Source organism: Lagenorhynchus albirostris, chromosome 10, assembly GCF_949774975.1.
Source record: "Lagenorhynchus albirostris chromosome 10, mLagAlb1.1, whole genome shotgun sequence".
In the NCBI taxonomy this organism is placed as follows: domain Eukaryota; kingdom Metazoa; phylum Chordata; class Mammalia; order Artiodactyla; family Delphinidae; genus Lagenorhynchus; species Lagenorhynchus albirostris.
In genome coordinates this window covers 23,929,581-23,949,292 of record NC_083104.1, presented here as the reverse complement: position 1 = coordinate 23,949,292, position 19,712 = coordinate 23,929,581, and the positions used below count along the sequence as shown (strand labels likewise).

Here is a 19,712-nt window from a genome sequence, read left to right as displayed (position 1 = left end):
CCCACCCCCCAAATCCTTTAATAAATACTTTGAAACCTTTCTTAGGACAGGCTCAGTAGGGGATACTAGATACAGTAGTGAACAAGACAGATTGGCTGCCTATGTTTTCACTGTAGGAGAGCGGGCAGAGGCAGAAAATAGACAAGAACCTTTTCAAAAGCTTTTCCTGAGAGATGGAGGCTTAGAGGACTTTCTTCGTTTAATTATCAAATGTTTTTGCAGGTGTTGGAGATAACATGGTGAACAAGATAGACCTGGCCGCACGGGTCAGGTGGTGGAGGCAGAAGGGGTGAAATGAGTGTTATCATAAATGACGATGAGGGTTAGTTTCAGAGTGTATGGAAAGATGTGGAAGGGGGATCTTACCCAGACTGGTGGAATGATGGTTTTAAATCTAGATTTGGTGATATTTGTAGAAGCTAGGTTTTAGAGATGCAAAGAAATATGTTACCCCGTTGAAGACGTTTTCCTGTCCATCTGGTGAGATGGCAGTAGTACTTATGACAATCCACATTGCTCTGACGGGAACTAGGGTAAGCTCTTTGCATACATCATCTCATTTAAGCCTGACAAACAATTGAAGTCTTATCCTAGTTTTCCAAATGAGGGAACTGAGGAATAGTATGTTAGACAGTTTGTCCAAAGTCACACAAGTGAGATACATTTCGTGTGTGTAAGTGTTGGAGCTCAGATTCCAAGCAGTGTAACATGGGATTCCATTTACTGCTCCTTGAGACTATCGCTGAAGTCAGCAACAGTAGCAGTTGCTAAAAACAGGTGAGTGTCAGAGTTAACAAAAGAAGTATTAAAATTTATTTAAAATTAATTTTATTAAAGAAGGGTACACATGCATACTTGTTTTTTCGTAGTTACAGAGGGTAAAATTGGGATCGATTGGTAGAAGTTTCAAGGAAGTTAGATCTCATTCCTGGTGAATTCATTTAGCATGCAGTTTATCTGCCATGTGTTCTGTCTACTGGTACTGTGATTGCCCTTGGAGATTTGATGGCAAACAAACCAAGGCTATATGATAAGTACTGTGAAAGGAATGAACTGAGGTGGGAGAGAGAGAGAATAATATTGGAAAACCTACTTTAGATGGAGTGCCCTAGGAAGGCCCTGAGGAGCTAACGTTTAAGCTAAGACCTAACAGGTAAGGGGCTAGTCATTTTGATGAGCAGAGGGGAAAGTTCAGAGGGAGCAGCACGTGAGAAAATCCTCAGGTGGAAAGGGTTCAGGATGTGAAGGTGGTGGCTGAGGTGTAGTGGGTGAGGGTAGTGTGACAGAGCCTGCTGTTGGAGAGCTAGACAAAGCCTGCCGAGGTGAGTCTTGGTGGGCAGTGGAAAGGAATTTGGATTTTATATAAAGCATGATGAAAGCCATTAGAGGGTTTTATTATTGAAGTAGTCCGGAAATGGAGGGGCCCCCTTTTTTTTTTTTTAATGGTTGGGAGCGTCTTTGAGGAGGCTAAGCACTCCTCAGGGAGTTCTGTTTTGTTTACTACTGTGTGACCAATGCCTGACACTTCGAAGGCACTCAGTACTTGTTGGGTGAATGAATGCAGCTTCACGTTTGCAGAAGTCTTGAGCCTCGGCTTCTAAGGATTCAGTGAGATGTAGTACGGAGCCTGACGTAGAGCACATATTTACCTGTTTCCTTCCTGAAGTTTCTGGAGCAGGATTGAAGGGCTGTAGAGCTGAATAGGGAGAGAGCTTCTGGCATGTTAAGTTTTCATTTGGAGCACAGAGCAGACTATTCAGAAAAAAACCTCCAAGAGTACAGTCACTGGTGCATGCTTTTAGGAGAGCAGTTTGAAATAAGTATTAGTGACCTAAAGATGTTCATAACATTTAGCTCAGTGAAGATAACAGGAAAACATGAAATAAAAGAGGAATGGTTAGGTAAATGATGATAGATGCATTTCATGGACTATTTAGGGGCCGTTGGTAACAGTGCTTGTGAAGAGTATGTGCTATAGTAGTAACATGGAAAATGCTTATGAGATTTAAAAAAAAGAAAAAATACAACACTGTACCTGTATACATCTGGTTCATGCCTAATTAAAACTTGGTAGCCAAGGGGAGTTGGTTCCAGGTCCGCTGTGGATACCAAAATCCACAGATGCTCAAGTCCCTTATATAAAATGATGTAGTATTTGCATGTAACCTATGCACATCCTCCTGTATACTTTAAATCATTTCTAGATTACTTATCGTACCTAATACAAGGTAAATACTGTGTAAATAGTTGTAAATACAATATAAATGTTATGAAAATAGTTGCCTGCATGCAGCAAATTCAAGTTTTGCTTTTTGGAACTTTCTGGAATTCTTTTTTTTTTTTTTTTTTTTGTGGTACGCGGGCCTCTCACTGTTGTGGCCTCTCCTGTTGCGGAGCACAGCTCCGGACGCGCAGACTCAGCGGCCATGGCTCACGGGCCCAGCCGCTCCGCGGCATGTGGGATCTTCCCGGACCGGGGCACGAACCCGTGTCCCCTGCATCGGCAGGCGGACTCTCAACCGCTGCGCCACCAGGGAAGCCCTCTTCTACTTTTTTCAATGCAAAACAAACAAACATACTTCCAAACCACTCTTTCCTTCCAGCCTGACTCTTCTCTCCCTTTCAGTACTTAGCTGTTTCATCGACCTTGTAGTTCATCTGGGTTGTTACCTGAGTGAAACCGAAAGCATCCCTGTCTCAGTTACTTTATTTTTTTAAATTTAAAAAATTTTAAAATTTATTTTACATCTTTATTGGAGTATAATTGCTTTACAGTGGTGTGTTAGTTTCTGCTTCATAACAAAGTGAATCAGTTATACATATACATATGTTCCCATATCTCTTCCCTCTTGCGTCTCCCTCCTTCCCACCCTCCCTATCCCACCCCTACAGGCGGTCACAAAGCACCGAGCTGATATCCCTGTGCTATGCGGCTGCTTCCCACTAGCTATCTACCTTACATTTGGTAGTGTATATATGTCCATGCCTCTCTCTCGCTTTGTCACAGCTTACCCTTCCCGCTCCCCATATTCTCAAGTCCATTCTCTAGTAGGTCTGTGTCTTTATTCCTGTCTTACCCCTAGGTTTTTCATGACATTTTTTCCTTAAATTCCATATATATGTGTTAGCATACAGTATTTGTCTTTCTCTTTCTGACTTACTTCACTCTGTATGAGAGACTCTAGGTCTATCCACCTCATTACAAATAGCTCAATTTTGTTTCTTTCTATGGCTGAGTAATATTCCATTGTATGTATGTGCCACATCTTCTTTATCCATTCATCCGATGATGGACACTCAGGTTGTTTCCATCTCTGGGCTATTGTAAATAGAGCTGCAGTGAACATTTTGGTACATGACTCTTTTTGAATTATGGTTTTCTCAGGGTATTGTCTCAGTTACTTTTAACTGGGTTACAGGTGAAGGAACTTCGGCAAGTGTTGGTGCTCTGCAGTGTGAAGTGCAGGCAGTCCTTTGCGTGTAATTTGGGGCTGGAAAGATGAATGTGCGAGTGGACGTCATGCAAAGTGATCTTAATAATTGATGAAAACGATTATTTAACGACCTTTAAAAATTCTTGTCAATGTTAATAACTCTCTTACTGTAGATTGTGGAAGTATAGGGAAACAGAAAAAAAAGAAGTAAAACTTACATTTAGTACAGTGTAATTTAAAACATTAAGATTGTATTTCTTTGTAAAAAAAAAGTATCAGAAGTAATTTTAAGTCATATAACTTGCAATACAGAACAAGTGTTCCTTTAGCGTGGAGGTTTTTGCTGGCACAGCTTGCTCTGGGACATCTTTGTCCTTTTCGTCCCAGCCTCTTTCCCCGTATGTGGTAAGTTCGCCTTCACTCATTTTCCTCTGGCTGCATGTCTGGAATCTCTCCAATGACAGCAGTGTCGATATTCCCACAGCTAATTCTTTTATAACTCCTTTTACATTTGATTTGAATGTAACTTTCAGTGTTAACCACTTGTCATTTATTTGCCCTGCTTTCATGTTTGTTGGCCAGTTCCCTCTTTCGATTATTCATTTTTGTGAAATGTCACTGTGGTCACTGTAATTCAACTGTCCTGTTAGAGGACTTGTGTTCCTTATGGCAACTGAGATGCATGCGTGTCGGTGCTGTGCAAAGCAAGGACTGCTTGTACTGTTTTTTTTTTTAAATTGTTATTTTGTTGTTTTCTTTTCTTACTTTAGGGAGGTGGTTCTGAAAAAGCTTCTTCATAATATTTGTGTCTTCTCATTGGACCTGCCCTTCTGCTGAGAACCACTGGCAGAAAGGGACTTGAGGGCAGTGGCATGGATTATGTTGCCAAGGCTTCTTAGGTGGGGTAAGAAAACAGAAGAAAAGATAAGAATGAAGTTGAAGGGACGTTTTCAGTGTTTATTGCCTCATACGTTTCTTTTCTGGAAGGCAGCTTCCTAGTCTGCTTTCTGGAGTCAAGGAAGTTAGTATCTGATGATGAAGCGTTAACTCCATATCTCTAAGGGATTGGGAATTATGCTGCACATTCTCGAGCTTGCTTTGTGTGACTTGTTTCTTTCTGTCATTTAGGTCGCAGTGGGCAGGTCTTCCTTTTTTTGCTCATTTTTGTGTTGAGTAGGCAGTCACCTAGACAGAGGTATATTCTCAATTTTGATCCATCAGTGGAGCATGCAAGGCACCCTTGGAGACCACCAATTGTCTGGGGCCACAGTCGAGAACCACTGCCGTGATGGAGGCATTTCTTCTGTATTTCAAGTACTAGGAGATGGAGCTACCTTTCCTTTCTCATTTTTCTTTCAGTATAAGAGGGGGTCCTGGGAAAGTTTTAGAATCTGAAATTTAGCTGTAAATGACTTAATATGCTTTTGTGCCACTTCCAAACCAAATGCTGTGTGTTCAGATATAATTTTTTTTTTTTTTTTGCGGTATGCGGGCCTCTCACTGCTGTGGCCTCTCCCGTTGCGGAGCACAGGCTCCGGACGCGCAGGCTCAGCGGCTATGGCTCACGGGCCCAGCCACTCCGCGGCATGTGGGATCATCCTGAACCAGGGCACGAAACCGGGTCTCCTGCATCGGCAGGCGGACTCTCAACCACTGCGCCCAGGGAAGCCCCAGATATAAGTTTTAAATATTAAAATTTTAATGGTACACACAGAATTTGAGTAACAAAATGCCAAATAGAGGGAAGATAAATGTTGTACCCACAGTTTTTCCACCTCCATGCATCAGGTATTGTTACCTGTTTAACCAGACATATGTGTGAGCCTTTGCTCTGGTACTTGGGAAGAGCAAGAGCCTGGAAGATATGGTCCCTACCCTCAGGGGTGTGCAGTCAAGTGGGAGAAGACATTTAACAGAAAATAAAACAAAAATTAACCATGTAATTATGCATGGTGATAAAAAGTAACCATTTACTGAACACTTTAATATGTGCTTATGCAGTTTTTTCAGAACAGAAATCATACGTTTACAATTTTGTCTTTTTTTTTTTTGTATTCTGGTTAAAAAAAAAAAACCCATAAATTCACATCCAAGCATCATAAAGAAATTTGAACAGTAGTGTTTCTCAGTTTTTTGAGTTTGATGCTGAATCGTTCCTGCACACGTCGCGTGATTTGGTTTTCTGTTGTGTGAATCCATGGGTGATTCTTGTCCAGGGAGCAGAATTTGAGGAAAGCTTTTCATTCATTATTGGTAAGGAAAGACTTGAATTTATCGATTTTGTATATACATTTATAGTTCAGTTTAATATATGAATGTAATCTTCAGTCTTTGGTCAAGTCCTCCTTTGTCTTTCACATGGTTTTTAATATTGGCCTGTCAGAAATAGGGCATCAGCAGACTTGGAAGGATATTTACAGTAACATAACACTAAAAATGATAACTCATACTTATTGGTAATTGAGGCAGGCATTTTGCTAAGCATGTAACAGGCTCATGTAGTTGTATTTAATTCTCATTTAATCTCACTGAGTTCTCAAAAACTCTGTGAAGTATAGGTACTATTATTTTTCCCCTTTCATGCATGAAGAAATGTGGGCTTACCTAGGTTTAATAGCTTTCCTAGGGAGACCCAGTTGAGATTGAAGTCAGGTCTGTGTGTCTGTTGCCAAAGCTGTAGTCTAAGGCGATATTTAATCTGAAAGAATTTCTGGAGAAATGGAAGAATACTCAAGTCAAATTCTAGAACCATTATTGTGTTCCTGAGAATAGCCTTACCAAACAACACTGATCCTGCACAGTCTTTGCCGTCAGGAGGTGATGAAAGGCACAGGATTTCTGGAAAAGACACCCTGAATATACCACAAAGCTGTCACTGGAGCTGTGGAATGCCAAGAAGTATAGCAGCAGGTAATGCAGGTTTCATTTGTCACAGTGCTGTGGCAGACTGCAGCAGGGACAACCAGAGAGTGATTTGCTGCAGTTTTTCTTGTGAATGTTGAATCTTTCTGTAAAGTGTTTTCTCATCATCTTACATTTCCGTGTGATTCAGACCAACAAACAAGTGTGGAAGCCCTGCTCCATCCCAGGCACTGGGTTATATATTTAGGAGGGCCAAGGTCACTGACCTGGCTTCTACTCTGAAGGATCTTAGTGTCAGCCATGGTGGTTAGTACTGAAAGTGAAATGTAAACAAAGTTATACAGGGGAGTTAAGGAAGTAGCCTTTAATTCTGACTGGGAGACTGGGAAAGGCTTCAGGAGGGATATGGCATTTGGTCACAGTCTTCACAATGAAATGGAGTTTGGCAGGTGTGTGTGTGTGTGTGTATGTGTATGTATTTGTGTGTATGTAATGGCCGGGGGGAGCCGGTGGTCTGCTGGCTGTAGTATACAGGAGACAAGAGGCATTGGAAGGGCCTTCCCGGCTGAGAGAAAAACCTAAGCAGGAGCACAGAATTGATAAGTTTCAGGATGTTTTTGGGAAACAGACTAGTCAGAGTGGAGGAGGCTCAAGAGCAAGAGTGTGCCAGATGAAGCTGAACAGGTAGTTTAGGGTCCAGGGGTCGAGGTTCTGAGTTACCCCTTACTGAGTGCCTACTGTATACCAAATGTGACCAGTGAATTTGGGTGGTTGTTTTTTTTTGGTGAGGGAATATTAATTTGAGTAGCTCTACTTTTGTATGTTTTTTAGTACTCATTGCAAAACTTGAAAAATACAAAAATCAACAAGATAATAATAAAAATGGTCCTCATCTCGAATGTTTTTCCACAGAGATAATAACTTCTAACAGTTTGGTGTGTGTGGTTCCAGACTTCTGATTATGCATAGACAAAAAAATAACACATTTCTTTGAAAGGTGGGATTATACAGCATATATTGTTCTGTAGCTTATTTGATTAATTTAAGAATATAACATGTTTCTGTATCAGCAAGTTCAGGTTGATCTCATTCTTTTAAAGGCTGTGTAGCAATCCGTTATTCTGATATAATACAACTTATTAGGTTATTTCTAGTTTTTTACTGTTAGAAAGAATTCTGTAGTAAACATTCTTGTATATTTATGAACTTATTTTTGTGGAAGAAATGTTTAAAAATAAAATAACTGGATCAAGTATTTTATAGTTTAAAATTTTCATTTTGCCAAATTGTCCTTCAATAGATTATAATAATTTGTTTATGTTAATACCCATAACTATTTCCATATTTTTAATCTTATAATGTAATTGGGAAATTTAAAATTTTGTTTTTATTTGATCACTGATGGTGGGGAAGCACATTTTCATAATTTTGTTGGCTGTTTGTATTTTTTCTTTTGGGAATTGTTTGGTCCTGTGTTTTGCAATTTTTTTGCAGTACGTGGGCCTCTCACTGTTGTGGCCTCTCCCGTTGCGGAGCACAGGCTCCGGACGCGCAGGCTCAGCGGCCATGGCTCACGGGCCCAGCTGCTCCGCGGCCTGTGGGATCTTCCTGGACCGGGGCACGAACCCGCGTCCCCTGTATCGGCAGGCAGACTCTCAACCACTGCGCCACCAGGGAAGCCCTGTTTTGCAATTTTTAAAAAATTTGATGTACCTTTTTTAGGTTGCTTTGTAGTACCTTCTAAGATATGGTTAGTAAGTCATTAATTCATGTGTTTTTCAAATAGTTATTGAGTGCCTATGTACTGGGTGCTGGGAACATACTGGTGAACAAAACAGGTACGGATCTTATAGTTTCGTGGAACATACAGTCTTTGAAGAAATGGTCAGATGCTCAACTACAGAATTAGAATTCTGATCAGTGTGTGGAGACATGAGGGTGTAAATCTAGACTGGGGGATTAGGGACACAGTCCTAGAAATGAGGAAAATCAGATGACTTGGAGGAAAAGAGAGATCAAGGTGGTAAGAAGGTACCCAGCAAAGACCTAACGATGGAGTTAAGGGTGGAGAGGTAGATGGGGGACAGAACTTCTAGAGCCTTGTAGGCTGTACTGTGATTTTGTTCTTCATCCTAAGGGCTTTTGGAAACTTTGAAGAGTGTCAAGATGAAATTGAAATTTGTATTTTACACAGACAACGTTAGTGTAGAGGGTGAAGGAGCGCTGCGGGGAGAATGGATGGTGGAGGGGGAAGAAGGCAAGTATCACAGGAAGCAGAAGCCACAGCTCTCCAATGAGGTGGTTAAAGTCACTGGTGGCCACTTTGTTGTGGGGGAAACTGAGAATGTCAGGGAGGGATGTTTCCCCGAGAAGCCATGTTAATGTTTTGCCTGGTTCTTTTTAGTTGTGGTCTAGGCCAGGGGCCTGTGATGATTTTGCTTAGTTAAATTAGAGGGATGGTTTGATTTTGTCCTGTAGTTGAGCAGGAGTGAGTTTTTTTGTTTTTGCTTTGTTTTTTTCTGTTTTGCCAGCTTCATGTAATCTTGACTTTTTTTCAACTCCCAGAGGAATTTCAAAGGGTCTAATTTCACTAATTATACACTTCCTCTCTACAGCCTGCCAGCACTTTTTCCATTTTTAAATTAAGGTGGTGCTGTGTATTTTATCTATATGATACCAAGGTCTCAATAAATTGTTATGCTATGGTAAGGCTTGCTGGTTATCTGGTTTATGTTCTCTTTCTTTGGATTTTGTCTAGCACTTAGGATTTTCAGTGTAAGCTACCATAAATCTTGAAACTAACCCTTTGCCTGATAACCTTTTTTTAAATTTTTTTTTTAATTTTTAAAGATTTTTTGGCCGCACTGCATGGCATGCAAGATCTTAGCTCCTCGACCAGGAATCGAACCCATGTCCCCTGCAGTGGAAGCATGGAGTCTTAATGGCTGGACTGCCAGGGAAGTCCCGCCTGATAACATTTTTGATAAGTGATCATAGATAAAACAAATTTCTCAGGCTAAAGAAAAAAAGAAATTAGTAGAGTCCCTTATAATTCAGTTGGTGCTGGCTTGATGAAAAATTATAAGCATTCCTTAAAGTTTTTGTTTAAATCTTAGATATGTTGCTATGTGTCTAAATACATAGGTAATTCTTTTTTTTTTTTTACATAGGTAATTCTTAATGTTCTTTTAGCAGCATTTTTTTCAGTCTCATGAATTTAAGTGACATTTGAGTTATAGAAGTTTGAAATCCACAGAAGCAATTAGTAACTCTTGATTCATGATTTACTAGATAAATAGATTCAATCTGGTCATTTTATTCTCAGATGATTAGAATTCTGATGAAAGGAGGGCTGGAGAATCAATGCATGCAAAGTAGCCAAATAGATTAAAAGAGTAATTCGCTTATTGATTAAAACTTAGCAGTAGATAGCAAGCATCTCTCTGAACCCACTCCTAAGATTAAAGAGAAAATTAGAATGAAGTGCAGCTATTTTTAAAGAAACCAGTCATATCAGTCATTCTCACCAAGATTTTAGTTCTTGTGTTTTGAGAAAATGAAGAGGCAGGCAAAATATTTTATTACCTACTGCATTTTATAAAATCCTTAAAGAATAAGTGAGAAGAGTGTTGAAAAAGTTGGCTTTTTTTTTTCTTTTTAACTTTGCTACGTTACTTGTGAACTTGACTTAGAAAAGGCCACCTTTATATCTGGGAAGAAATCCCACATTGTCATTCTTTTACTCCCGCTTGTGGTGCTCTACTGGCACATCTCTGTGTTCTTTTGGTGACAACTTTTTAGGTCATTTGCAGAGTATCCCACATGGTCTTTGGGGTTCTGTCATGCCTTTCAGGCTGATCATATGGTATTAACGTATATGGTAATGCACTTTTCTCTTTCTTTTTCTTTTTTTTAAAATTTTATTTATTTTTGGCTGCGTTGGTTCTTCATTGCTGAGCGTGGGCTTTTCTCTAGTTGTGGCGAGTGGGGGCTACTCGTCGTTTCATTGTGTGGGCTTCTCACTGTGGTGGCTTCTCGTTGCGGAGCACAGGCTCTAGGTGAGTGAGCTTCAGTAGTTGTGGCTCGTGGGCTCTAGAGCTCAGGCTCAGTAGTTGTGGCACACGGGCTTAGTTGCACCGCGGCATGTGGGATCTTCCTGGACCAGGGCTTGAACCCGTGTCCCCTGCAGTGGCAGGCAGAGTCTTAACCACTACGCCACCAGGGAAGTCCCTATGGTAATGTACTTTTCTAGTGTACACTAATTTTTAATAATTACCTATACTAACTAATTGAAAAATAGACATTATTGCATTTCTCATCAGGGTAATTTCATTTTTCCAATGAAGTTTTGCAGTGTTTTTTTTTTGCTGTATGCGGGCCGCTCATCACTGCGGCCCCTCCTGCCATGGAGCACAGGCTCTGGACGCGCAGGCCCAGCGGCCATGGCCCACGGGCCCAGCCGCTCCGCGGCACGCGGGATCCTCCCGGACCGGGGCACGAACCCGCGCCCCCTGCATCGGCAGGCAGACCCCCAACCACTGCGCCACCAGGGAAGCCCCTTGCAGTGGTTTTATGGTGAGTGGCAAGTAGAGCAGAAAGTGTTTGCTAGGCACTAACCTTTGTACCACTTGAGCATTCTGTAAACCCAAAGGATGGAAACAGCGTATCATTTTGAACTCTGCCTGTATGTTTAAATAGTACTGATTCTTCTTTTTCTGTGTCATGGAATATATAGTTTTTAATGTCTGCTTTTACTTTTTGAATAGGTAATATATTCACATGGTTCAAAATCCAAAAGATAGGAAAAGTTAGCAATTCAGTTTAAAACTTACTATGTAGGAACCGTATTGAGAGTTGCCTCTGTAGTTCTGCCTGCTTACTGTGAAATGGTATTGATTCATATCTTTAAATGATGCCTTTAGACCTTGTGTGTTGACCTTTCTTTGACAGTCTCTGAGTTCATATTTTTCTGAGTCTCTTTTTGCTTTGACAAAGCTATAGCCAGTTTTTAAAATATTCTGTATATACTAGTGTAATCATGAGGTGAAAACTTAGTTTTTAATCAGGTTTTAAAGTGCAGCTTCTCCAAAGCAACATGGTATCTCTTGGGAGATGACTAGTTTGGGTCAGGTTTTAATGTCCTCTAGGAATTTAGCTCTTTTTTTTCCCCTTCATTTATTCACTTAAAAAGTATCAAGGAATTTTCAAATATACACAAAGTAGAGAGGATACCATAGGAATCCTTACATGTGTGATTCTTAAAATATGGATCTAGATTCACAAGGAGCATTACCATTTAGAATGTAAGTCTGAAAACAATTTTTTTCTTAATGCAGATTCACTACTCATTAGTTAAAAAGGCAAAAAATGTAACATTTGGTGTAATTTGGAAAGATCACTGAGATAAATTGTCAAATGAAAAAAACAAGGTGCAGCATACCACCTTTTACTTAAAAAAAAAGGTAAAATAAAATACATATTCATATTTGCTTGTATATGCCTAAAGTAACTTGGGAAGGACACAGTAAGAAACCAAAACTGGTTGCTTGGGTTTTTAGGGACAGGGAAGGAGACTTTGAACTCTTTACCTTTCTGAGGTTGGTTTGTTTACTTTTTTGAACCCTATGAAATCATTAAAAATAAATTTGAAATTTATTTTAAAATTATTAAAAATCATTAAACATTTTTTTTAAAACAATATGTAATATAAAATTTACAACTTGAAAATATATCACAGTAATGGTTATTTTCCCAGGACAGTCTGTAGATTTAGGTAAGAGGTGTTTTGACTGTACCAAAGTAGTCTGTAGTATACTTTAAAACCATACTTAAAGAAATATGCTTTAAAAACTACCCCATCCCCCAAATGGCAATTTATTTTATTGTAACCTTTTTTTTCTTTTTCTTTTTTTTTAAAGGCTGGTGGGGTAGCAGGTGTCTGTGTTGACTTGATATTATTTCCTCTGGATACCATTAAAACCAGGCTGCAGAGCCCCCAAGGATTTAATAAGGCTGGTGGTTTTCGTGGAATATATGCTGGCGTTCCTTCTGCTGCTATTGGATCCTTTCCTAATGGTAAAAATTATATTGGTATTATCACTGCTTTATATAAAGCCAAGATAATGGGATTTATTTTCAGAATGGTATGTGGTCCAATCCTATATAGAATTCCTTATATGATTGATGTAGTTGATCTCCTGAATTTATTTTCTATTCATTAAGCCATTATTTTTGACTCAGCTGGTGCTATAGATTTCATTCTAGTGTATTTGTAATAAAAAAATGAGCAATCTTTAAATGAGTGGTTTTTGTTGTTGTTAAAACTCCTTGTTAGAATCCTTAAAGTGTTCCTGTAACATTGATTGTAATGTCTTACAGCAGTTCTCAACCTTGCCTGCACGTTGGAATCTCTTGGGAAGCTTTACAAAATACTTATGCCTGTGTCTCCATGAGAAGTTTAATTGGTCTGGTCTTTGCCTGGGTATCAGGAGTTTTAGTAACTTCCCAGGTGATTCAGATGTGAAGCTGAGTTTAATAACCACTGGCTTGGAGATTCTTGTGGAGCAGATGAACCTAAGAGGCATTAAATCTTTGTCTTAACTAAATTGCTCTCAGATGATGCAACCCATTCCCACTAACCTCCTCTTTCCATTGTCTTGCTTTTGTTTTGGTTTTGAAGTTGTGTGATTTATGGCCCTTTTCTATAATCAGTATAATCTGTTTCATTTAATCCACCTCTTTTCAGATACTTATTTAAATAATTGTTTACTGATGCTTTGATTGGCACTCAGAAGCAGACTAAGCAAACAGAAAACCATCACTATCAAACACACACACACACACACACACACACACTCACACACTCGCACATACTCACACACTCACTCACAAAACCCCTGCTCCAGAAGATTCTTAAATTCTGGAGTTTGATTTCTTTTTTCTCAGTATATTTCATTAGAAATTCTTTCTTGTTAACTTGACATTAAGATGTCTGTCTATATCCATCTGTGAGCATAACATTCACATAAAGATTTGTAGAGCAAATCTTTTTGGTCCTTTAGTTTATCTTCCTGAGCCATCCTTAGAGCAGCCAACTGTTTTGAGGTTATCCTTGAATTATTTTATGTCTTAATTTTCAGTAATTGATCATAACAAGTCGCTATTGAGGACCCACTCCATACCAAGTATAGCTCTATATGTGGGAGATGCACCTTGGTTCCTAAATTTGTCTGTGTTGCAATCACCTGATCACCTGAAGAGATTTTTTTTTTTTTTTTTAAAGAAAGTACTGCTGTCCCACTCCCAGAGATCTGGGATTTAGTTGGCCTGAGGTGTGGCCTGGGCTTTGGAGGTTTAAAAAAAAAAAATCCCCAGGTAATTTTTATATGTAGACAAGTTTGGGAACCTCTGAACTAGGGAATTGCAAAGAAATATGTTACTAAGTCCCTGTCTTTTGGTGATCCATTCTTATGATGCCTCCCTTATCATTGTAAATATTCTTTTTTCTCTTACGTATTACGTAGGAATTGTTGGTAGATGAAGTATTAGCGATGGTCTACAGGGTACATGGTGCTCCATTAAGCTCACAGGGCTGGTTTAGATTCTTGTCAGCAGGACTTTACATACAGAATGTGGTTTTGAATTTTTGTATGTTTGAGAAAGTGCTGTTCTTCTTGCCCTGCTTTTCTTTTTCTTTTTTTGACATCCACAGAACATCTTTGAATGGGAGATGCTGGATAAAGAGTCAGAGTGTCAGCGTTTCAGAAATGGCCCTTCTGTTTTTCTGCAAATTTTTGGTGAATTGAAACTTGTTACGTGGCACTTTAAACAATTTTTGCTATTGGTTAAGGTTTTAGACAGAGTACAGTGCACCAGTGTAACATTCAGAGGCTTGTAGACTTTTTTGAGAACATATTGTGCAGGGGGTATGGAAGGGACTGAGGGTCGAAAGAAGAGAGGAAAAGACCTGTATTCAAGACCCTTCATGTTTAGAAGGGAATGTAGAAAAACCATAGTTTTTTGTTTTGTTTTCACTCCTGGGGGGTGGGGGTGGGTGGGTGGAACGTGTAGCAGGTAGAACTTACAGCCGAATGCGACTGGAGATATTCTAGCCTATTTAGTGAGTAGGCCAAAGTAGGAACAGCCTAAATAAGAATCACAAGTGGGAATTGGGACCTGCATTAACTATATACAACTGCTTGCATGGTCATTACTCATCCGGGGACAGTGTGCCTCCTCATTTGGCCTGCTGTTTGTTTGTTAGCCACTGGGGTGTTTACAAGCTTGTTGACTTTAACTGTGGAGAAATGATTTTCACTACCAAGCTCTTTTCCTGAGTGTTTCAGACTTTACTGTGTGACATGTTCAAATGCCTTTCAAAAGGTGAATTTGCCATTTATTTATCTTTCGTGCCTCACCTTTTATGTGAGTGATGAACATCTTTTTATTAACAATACGTGGCAAGGCTTAAAGCCTTCCTGTGCAGCTAAGATTAGTTCATGGTGATAGGGGTAGCTTTTTTTTTTTTTGTGGTACACGGGCCTCTCACTGTTGTGGCCTCTCCCGTTGTGGGGCACAGGTTCTGGACGCGCAGGCCCAGCGGCCATGGCTCACAGGCCCAGCCGCTCCGCGGCATGTGGGATCTTCCTGGACCAGGGCACGAACCCGTGTCCCCTACATTGGCAGGCAGACTCTCAACCACTGCGCCACCAGGGAAGCCCTAGGGGTAGCTTTTTAGAGATTTTGATTTCCAGTTTTAATACAGTAGTTGATTGTTTCCTTGATGTAAAAGTGAGTTGATGTAGTAAAAAGTAGCCATGGTTATTTTGAGTAACCAGCAACACAACATTATGGAATAGATGCTTTATTTGGTTAAGATATGTGTTTGCAATTTTAACCTGTCTAGAAATCAGTGTAGCTGATTATTTTATGGCCATATATAAAGATGTTTTGCATCACAGAAATTCATATCCTTTTCCAAAAAACTTAACTAAAAAGTGTTAAAGTGACTTATCAGTACAAACTGGTAAATGCCAGGTTAGCTGTTAGTCTTCCTCAGGGCAGGGATCTGCATGTTTTTATGTCCAAAGTCAGGCATGTAACATGGGCTCAGTCAAATCTGCAAGAGTGAAGGGGTTGGGGGGGAATAGTACATATTATTACTTTATCTTTATTTATATTTATCTATAGTTATAAATATATACATATATAATATATACATATGTAATATATGTATATATTATATAAATAATATATATTTATAAATATTTATAGTTCAGTATTTATTTATATTTATACTTATTTATATTACTTATATTTATTATTATCTTTATCTGTTATAATTTAATAACTAGAGTTGTAATTTTTTTCAAGAAACATATCTCTTAACAGTTTACATATATATTTAAATTTTGTGAAAAACTGGTTTGTTTTAAATTTCAGCTGCTGCCTTTTTCATCACCTATGAATATGTGAAATGGTTTTTGCACACTGATTCATCTTCGTATTTGATGCCTGTGAAGCATATGTTGGCTGCCTCTGCTGGAGAAGTGGTAGGTAATAAGTTATGTGTATAAAATACTTCAGAAATATAAAGTATGCAGATATCTTCAGTACAGGTATTACTTCATTTCATTTTTAAAAGACAATTCTTTTTTAAATTATGAAAGTCATAAATCCCAGTAAATGTAAATGGATTAAATATGATAGTTGGAAGTCTATATAGGATGAAAGAAAAATCCAGCTATCTGCTATTTACAAGAGATACACCTCAAAAATAATTATACAGAAAGAATAAAATTAAAGAGGTAGAGGAAAATATCCATGCAAATTTTGGCGGCTTCATGTTGGGTCAGCATAATTGAGCTGGAAATCTATTTCCTAGAACACCCTTTCCAGGAGGGTTCCAGGTTAGCCTGGCTACAAGAGAAAATTGCTCAAGATTTGTAAGGTGGAAGTAAAGCAGTGGTTGTATTCATGCTCAGAAGGTTGGTGGGAGGTCAGGCACTGCTGCAGTTCATACACCTCATCACTGATCTGTTGGCTTCAGGCAGCAGTCAAGCCTCCAGCTCCTCCAACTCTCACTTGGTCTTCTCCTTCAGCTTCTCTAAATTTTGAGTCAGTTGTGTGGGCTCTGTCGTGAAGGGTGCCAATTTATGTTGTAGGTCACCCACATCATTGAGATTGGTGAGGGAGAATGCGAGTTCCAGTTTGTCCTTGCTCTTCCCCATTTCACATCCATGTTTCCTTCCTGATTGCATGCCTTCTAAGTTTCTGTCCCAACACTAGATGCAGAAGCAACAGTTCTACATAAGTTGCTTAACCAGCTTCCACAATTACTGTTTATATCCCTGTAATAGCTTCTTATTCTTATCATTCTTAGTGGTTCTACTTCTCTGATCAACCCGAACTGATTCAGAAAGAGTAGCTGAAAGAGAGCTGATAGTAATGTTAATATCAGATCAAGAAAAAAAAAAAAGACTGAAAGCAAAAAAACAAGGAGACCACTGTATAATGATATGAGGAACAATTCTCCTGGGAGATGTAGTAAACCTGAACTAAATAGCATAGTCTCAAGATATAAAGCAAAATGTTGCTAGAATTATAATGAAAAACGAATACAATTACTATCTTCATTGGAGTTATTCACATCTATCCGTAAAAGTCTTAGGACCAGGCAGGTAACTTGTTAAGACCATAGAAGATTTGAGCAACACAATGGCAAGAATGGTGTAATGGGTGTGTATGGAGTTCTGCACTTAACTGCTAAAGATTATTCATTTTTTTTCAAGCACACTTGGAACATTAATAAAAGTGTGTGAACCAATAGTCCACAAAGCAACTTTCAACAAATAGTGTAGAGATAATGTCATACAGATCATTTGGTGTCTGATTATAATGAAGTAAAATTGGAAAGCAATGACGAAAACACAGGCAGTCCATCCCTCCTGTGTGTTTAAAAAATTATCCAACTCTTCTATAAATAATTCATGAGCCAGTAAATCATAATGTATGTGGTAAAATATTTGTAATTAAAAAATAATACAGGAGGGCTTCCCTGGTGGTGCAGTGGTTGAGAGTCCGCCTGACAATGCAGGGGACATGGGTTCGTGCCCCGGTCCGGGAGTATCCCACATGCCGCGGAGTGGCTGGGCCTGTGAGCCGTGGCCGCTGAGCCTGCGCGTCCGGAGCCTGTGCTCCGCAACGGGAGAGGCCACAACAGTGAGAGGCCCGCGTACCACAAAACAAAACAAAACAAAAAATAATAATACAGGAATATGTATTTTTTCTAAACTAACACAGAGAAGAGTATAATACAAATAAGAGCTTTCCCACCCCCTCACCCACTTACCTTTCTCCAGTTCCTCCTGCCTACTACTAATGGACAACTTCAATTAAAATTATTTTTGTGTATCTACCCAGAAATTGTCCTTTACTATTTTACTTTCAAATCACATTGTCTTGTTTGTTTTGTATGTATGTATCTATGTATCTGCTTATCTCTCTATCTAGTCTATTTTAATAATCCCAGAACGTTGTTAGGGGCAGGGTGCATTAACAGGAATGGACAAGAAAGTGAAGAGAAGGGTCTCGGTTTATAAGTCTTTTATCATTTTGTCAAGTAGTATATATCGTTTTTCATTTAATAAAGTAGTGGTATGTATTTATGTTAGGAAGTTAGAAAAATGAATCAGCCTTTATAAGATTTACGTAAGAAACAACTGTGATATATTGTGGTTTTGTGTTCTGCACACTATTTTCCTTTAGAAAATTTGGATGAAAATCTACAAACTGTTTTGTAACCTAATTTTCTTCTCTTGAGAATATGGTGAATGAGGGTGATGAAAGAGAGAAATTGCACTTTATGGAATTCCCTGGCGGTCCAGTGGTTAGCACTCTATGCTTTCACTGCCGAGGATGCACGGGTTCAATCTCTGGTCGGGGAACTAAGATCCTGTGAGCCGCATGGCACGGCCAAAAAAAAAAAAAAAAAACACCAGAAAAAAGGAGAAAATGACTAAAAAAATAATAACTGTTTTGAGCTGTAATTCACATACTGTATGATTTATCCATTTAAAGTGTACAGTTCAATTATTTTTGCTGTACTCACAGCTGCAGCCATCGCCACAGTCAGTTTTAGAGCATCATCATCGCCCCGACAAGAAACCTCGTACCCATTAGCAGTCACTTCCCATTTCCCCCAACGTTCTCACCTTAGGCAACAACCACTGACCTACTCTGTCTGTATAGATCTGCCTATTCTGGACATTTCATATACATGGAATCCTACCAAGTTTCTTTCTGAGGTGATGAAAATGTTCTCACATTGACTAGGATGATGGTTGCACATGTTTGTGAATATATTAAAAACCATTGAATTGTATCCTTAAAATGGATGAATTTTATAATATGCAAATTCTGTTGTATTACGCTGTTAGAAAGGAATAAGAAGAGAATATTATGAAAACCGTATGGTAATAAATTTGACAAATTCTTGAAAGATAAAAACAAAAAATGTGGAATCCTTACAATCTGGTCTTTCATGACTGGCTTCTTTCACTTACATTTTCAAGATTTCATCTATGCTATAGCAGGTATCATCAATTGCCTATGTTTTTGATTTTCTTGGATACATACCTAGGAGTGGAAATATCAGTCATATGGTAACTTTATTTTTAACCATCTGAGGAACTCACCAAGGCTGTTTTCCGAAGTGGCTGTACCATTTTACATTCCCACCAGCAGTACGTAAGAGTTCCAGTTTCTTCTGCACATCCTTGACACCACTTGGTGTTACCTGTCTTTTTCTTTTTTTAAACATTTCTTTTTTAAAAATATTTAATTAATTTATTTTTGGCTATGTTGGGTCTTTGTTTCTGTGTGAGGGCTTTCTCCAGTTGCGACGAGTGGGAGCCACTCTTCATCACGGTGCATGGGCCTCTCACCGTCACGGCCTCTCTTGTTGCGGAGCACAGGCTCCAGATGCGCAGGCTCAGTAGTTGTGGCTCCGTGGCTTGTGGGATCTTCCTAGACCAGGGCTCGAACCTGTGTCGCCTGCATTGGCAGGCAGATTCTCAACCACTGCGCCACCAGGGAAGCCCCTACCTGTCTTTCTAATTATAACAAACAAATAGATATTCAGTGGTATCTTATTGTGATTTTGACTTGCATTTCCCTGGTAACTAATGATTTTGAGCATCTTTTCATGTGCTTATTGGTTATTTACATGTCTCCTTTGGAGAAATGTCTATGAGTCTCCTTTGCTCATTCTTTAATTAGGTTGTATTTTTGTTAATAAGTTGTAGGAGCTCTTTATATATTGGCAAAACTTTTTCCCATTCTGTGCATTTTTTTCACTTAATGGTGTCCTTTGAAGCATAAGTTCTAAATTTTGATGATGTCCAGTTTATCTGTTTT

The 19,712-nt window shown here is 39.1% G+C and overlaps 1 protein-coding gene across 6 annotated transcripts in view; it reads left to right on the top strand.

Annotated features, from left to right (window-relative positions):
• Positions 1-19,712, top strand: part of SLC25A26 (solute carrier family 25 member 26) — a 140,801-nt gene that overhangs the window by 923 nt on the left and 120,166 nt on the right. For 5 of the 6 annotated variants that reach the window (XM_060161395.1, XM_060161394.1, XM_060161392.1 and 2 more), the window contains exons 1-3: positions 10,474-10,871; positions 12,215-12,371; positions 15,738-15,847. In XM_060161395.1, coding sequence (XP_060017378.1) covers positions 10,668-10,871; positions 12,215-12,371; positions 15,738-15,847 — 471 coding nt within the window. In that variant the 5' untranslated portion in view covers positions 10,474-10,667. Of the gene's footprint in view, positions 1-10,473; positions 10,872-12,214; positions 12,372-15,737; positions 15,848-19,712 lie in introns of those variants that run through there. The other variant, XM_060161396.1, reaches the window with a different exon arrangement.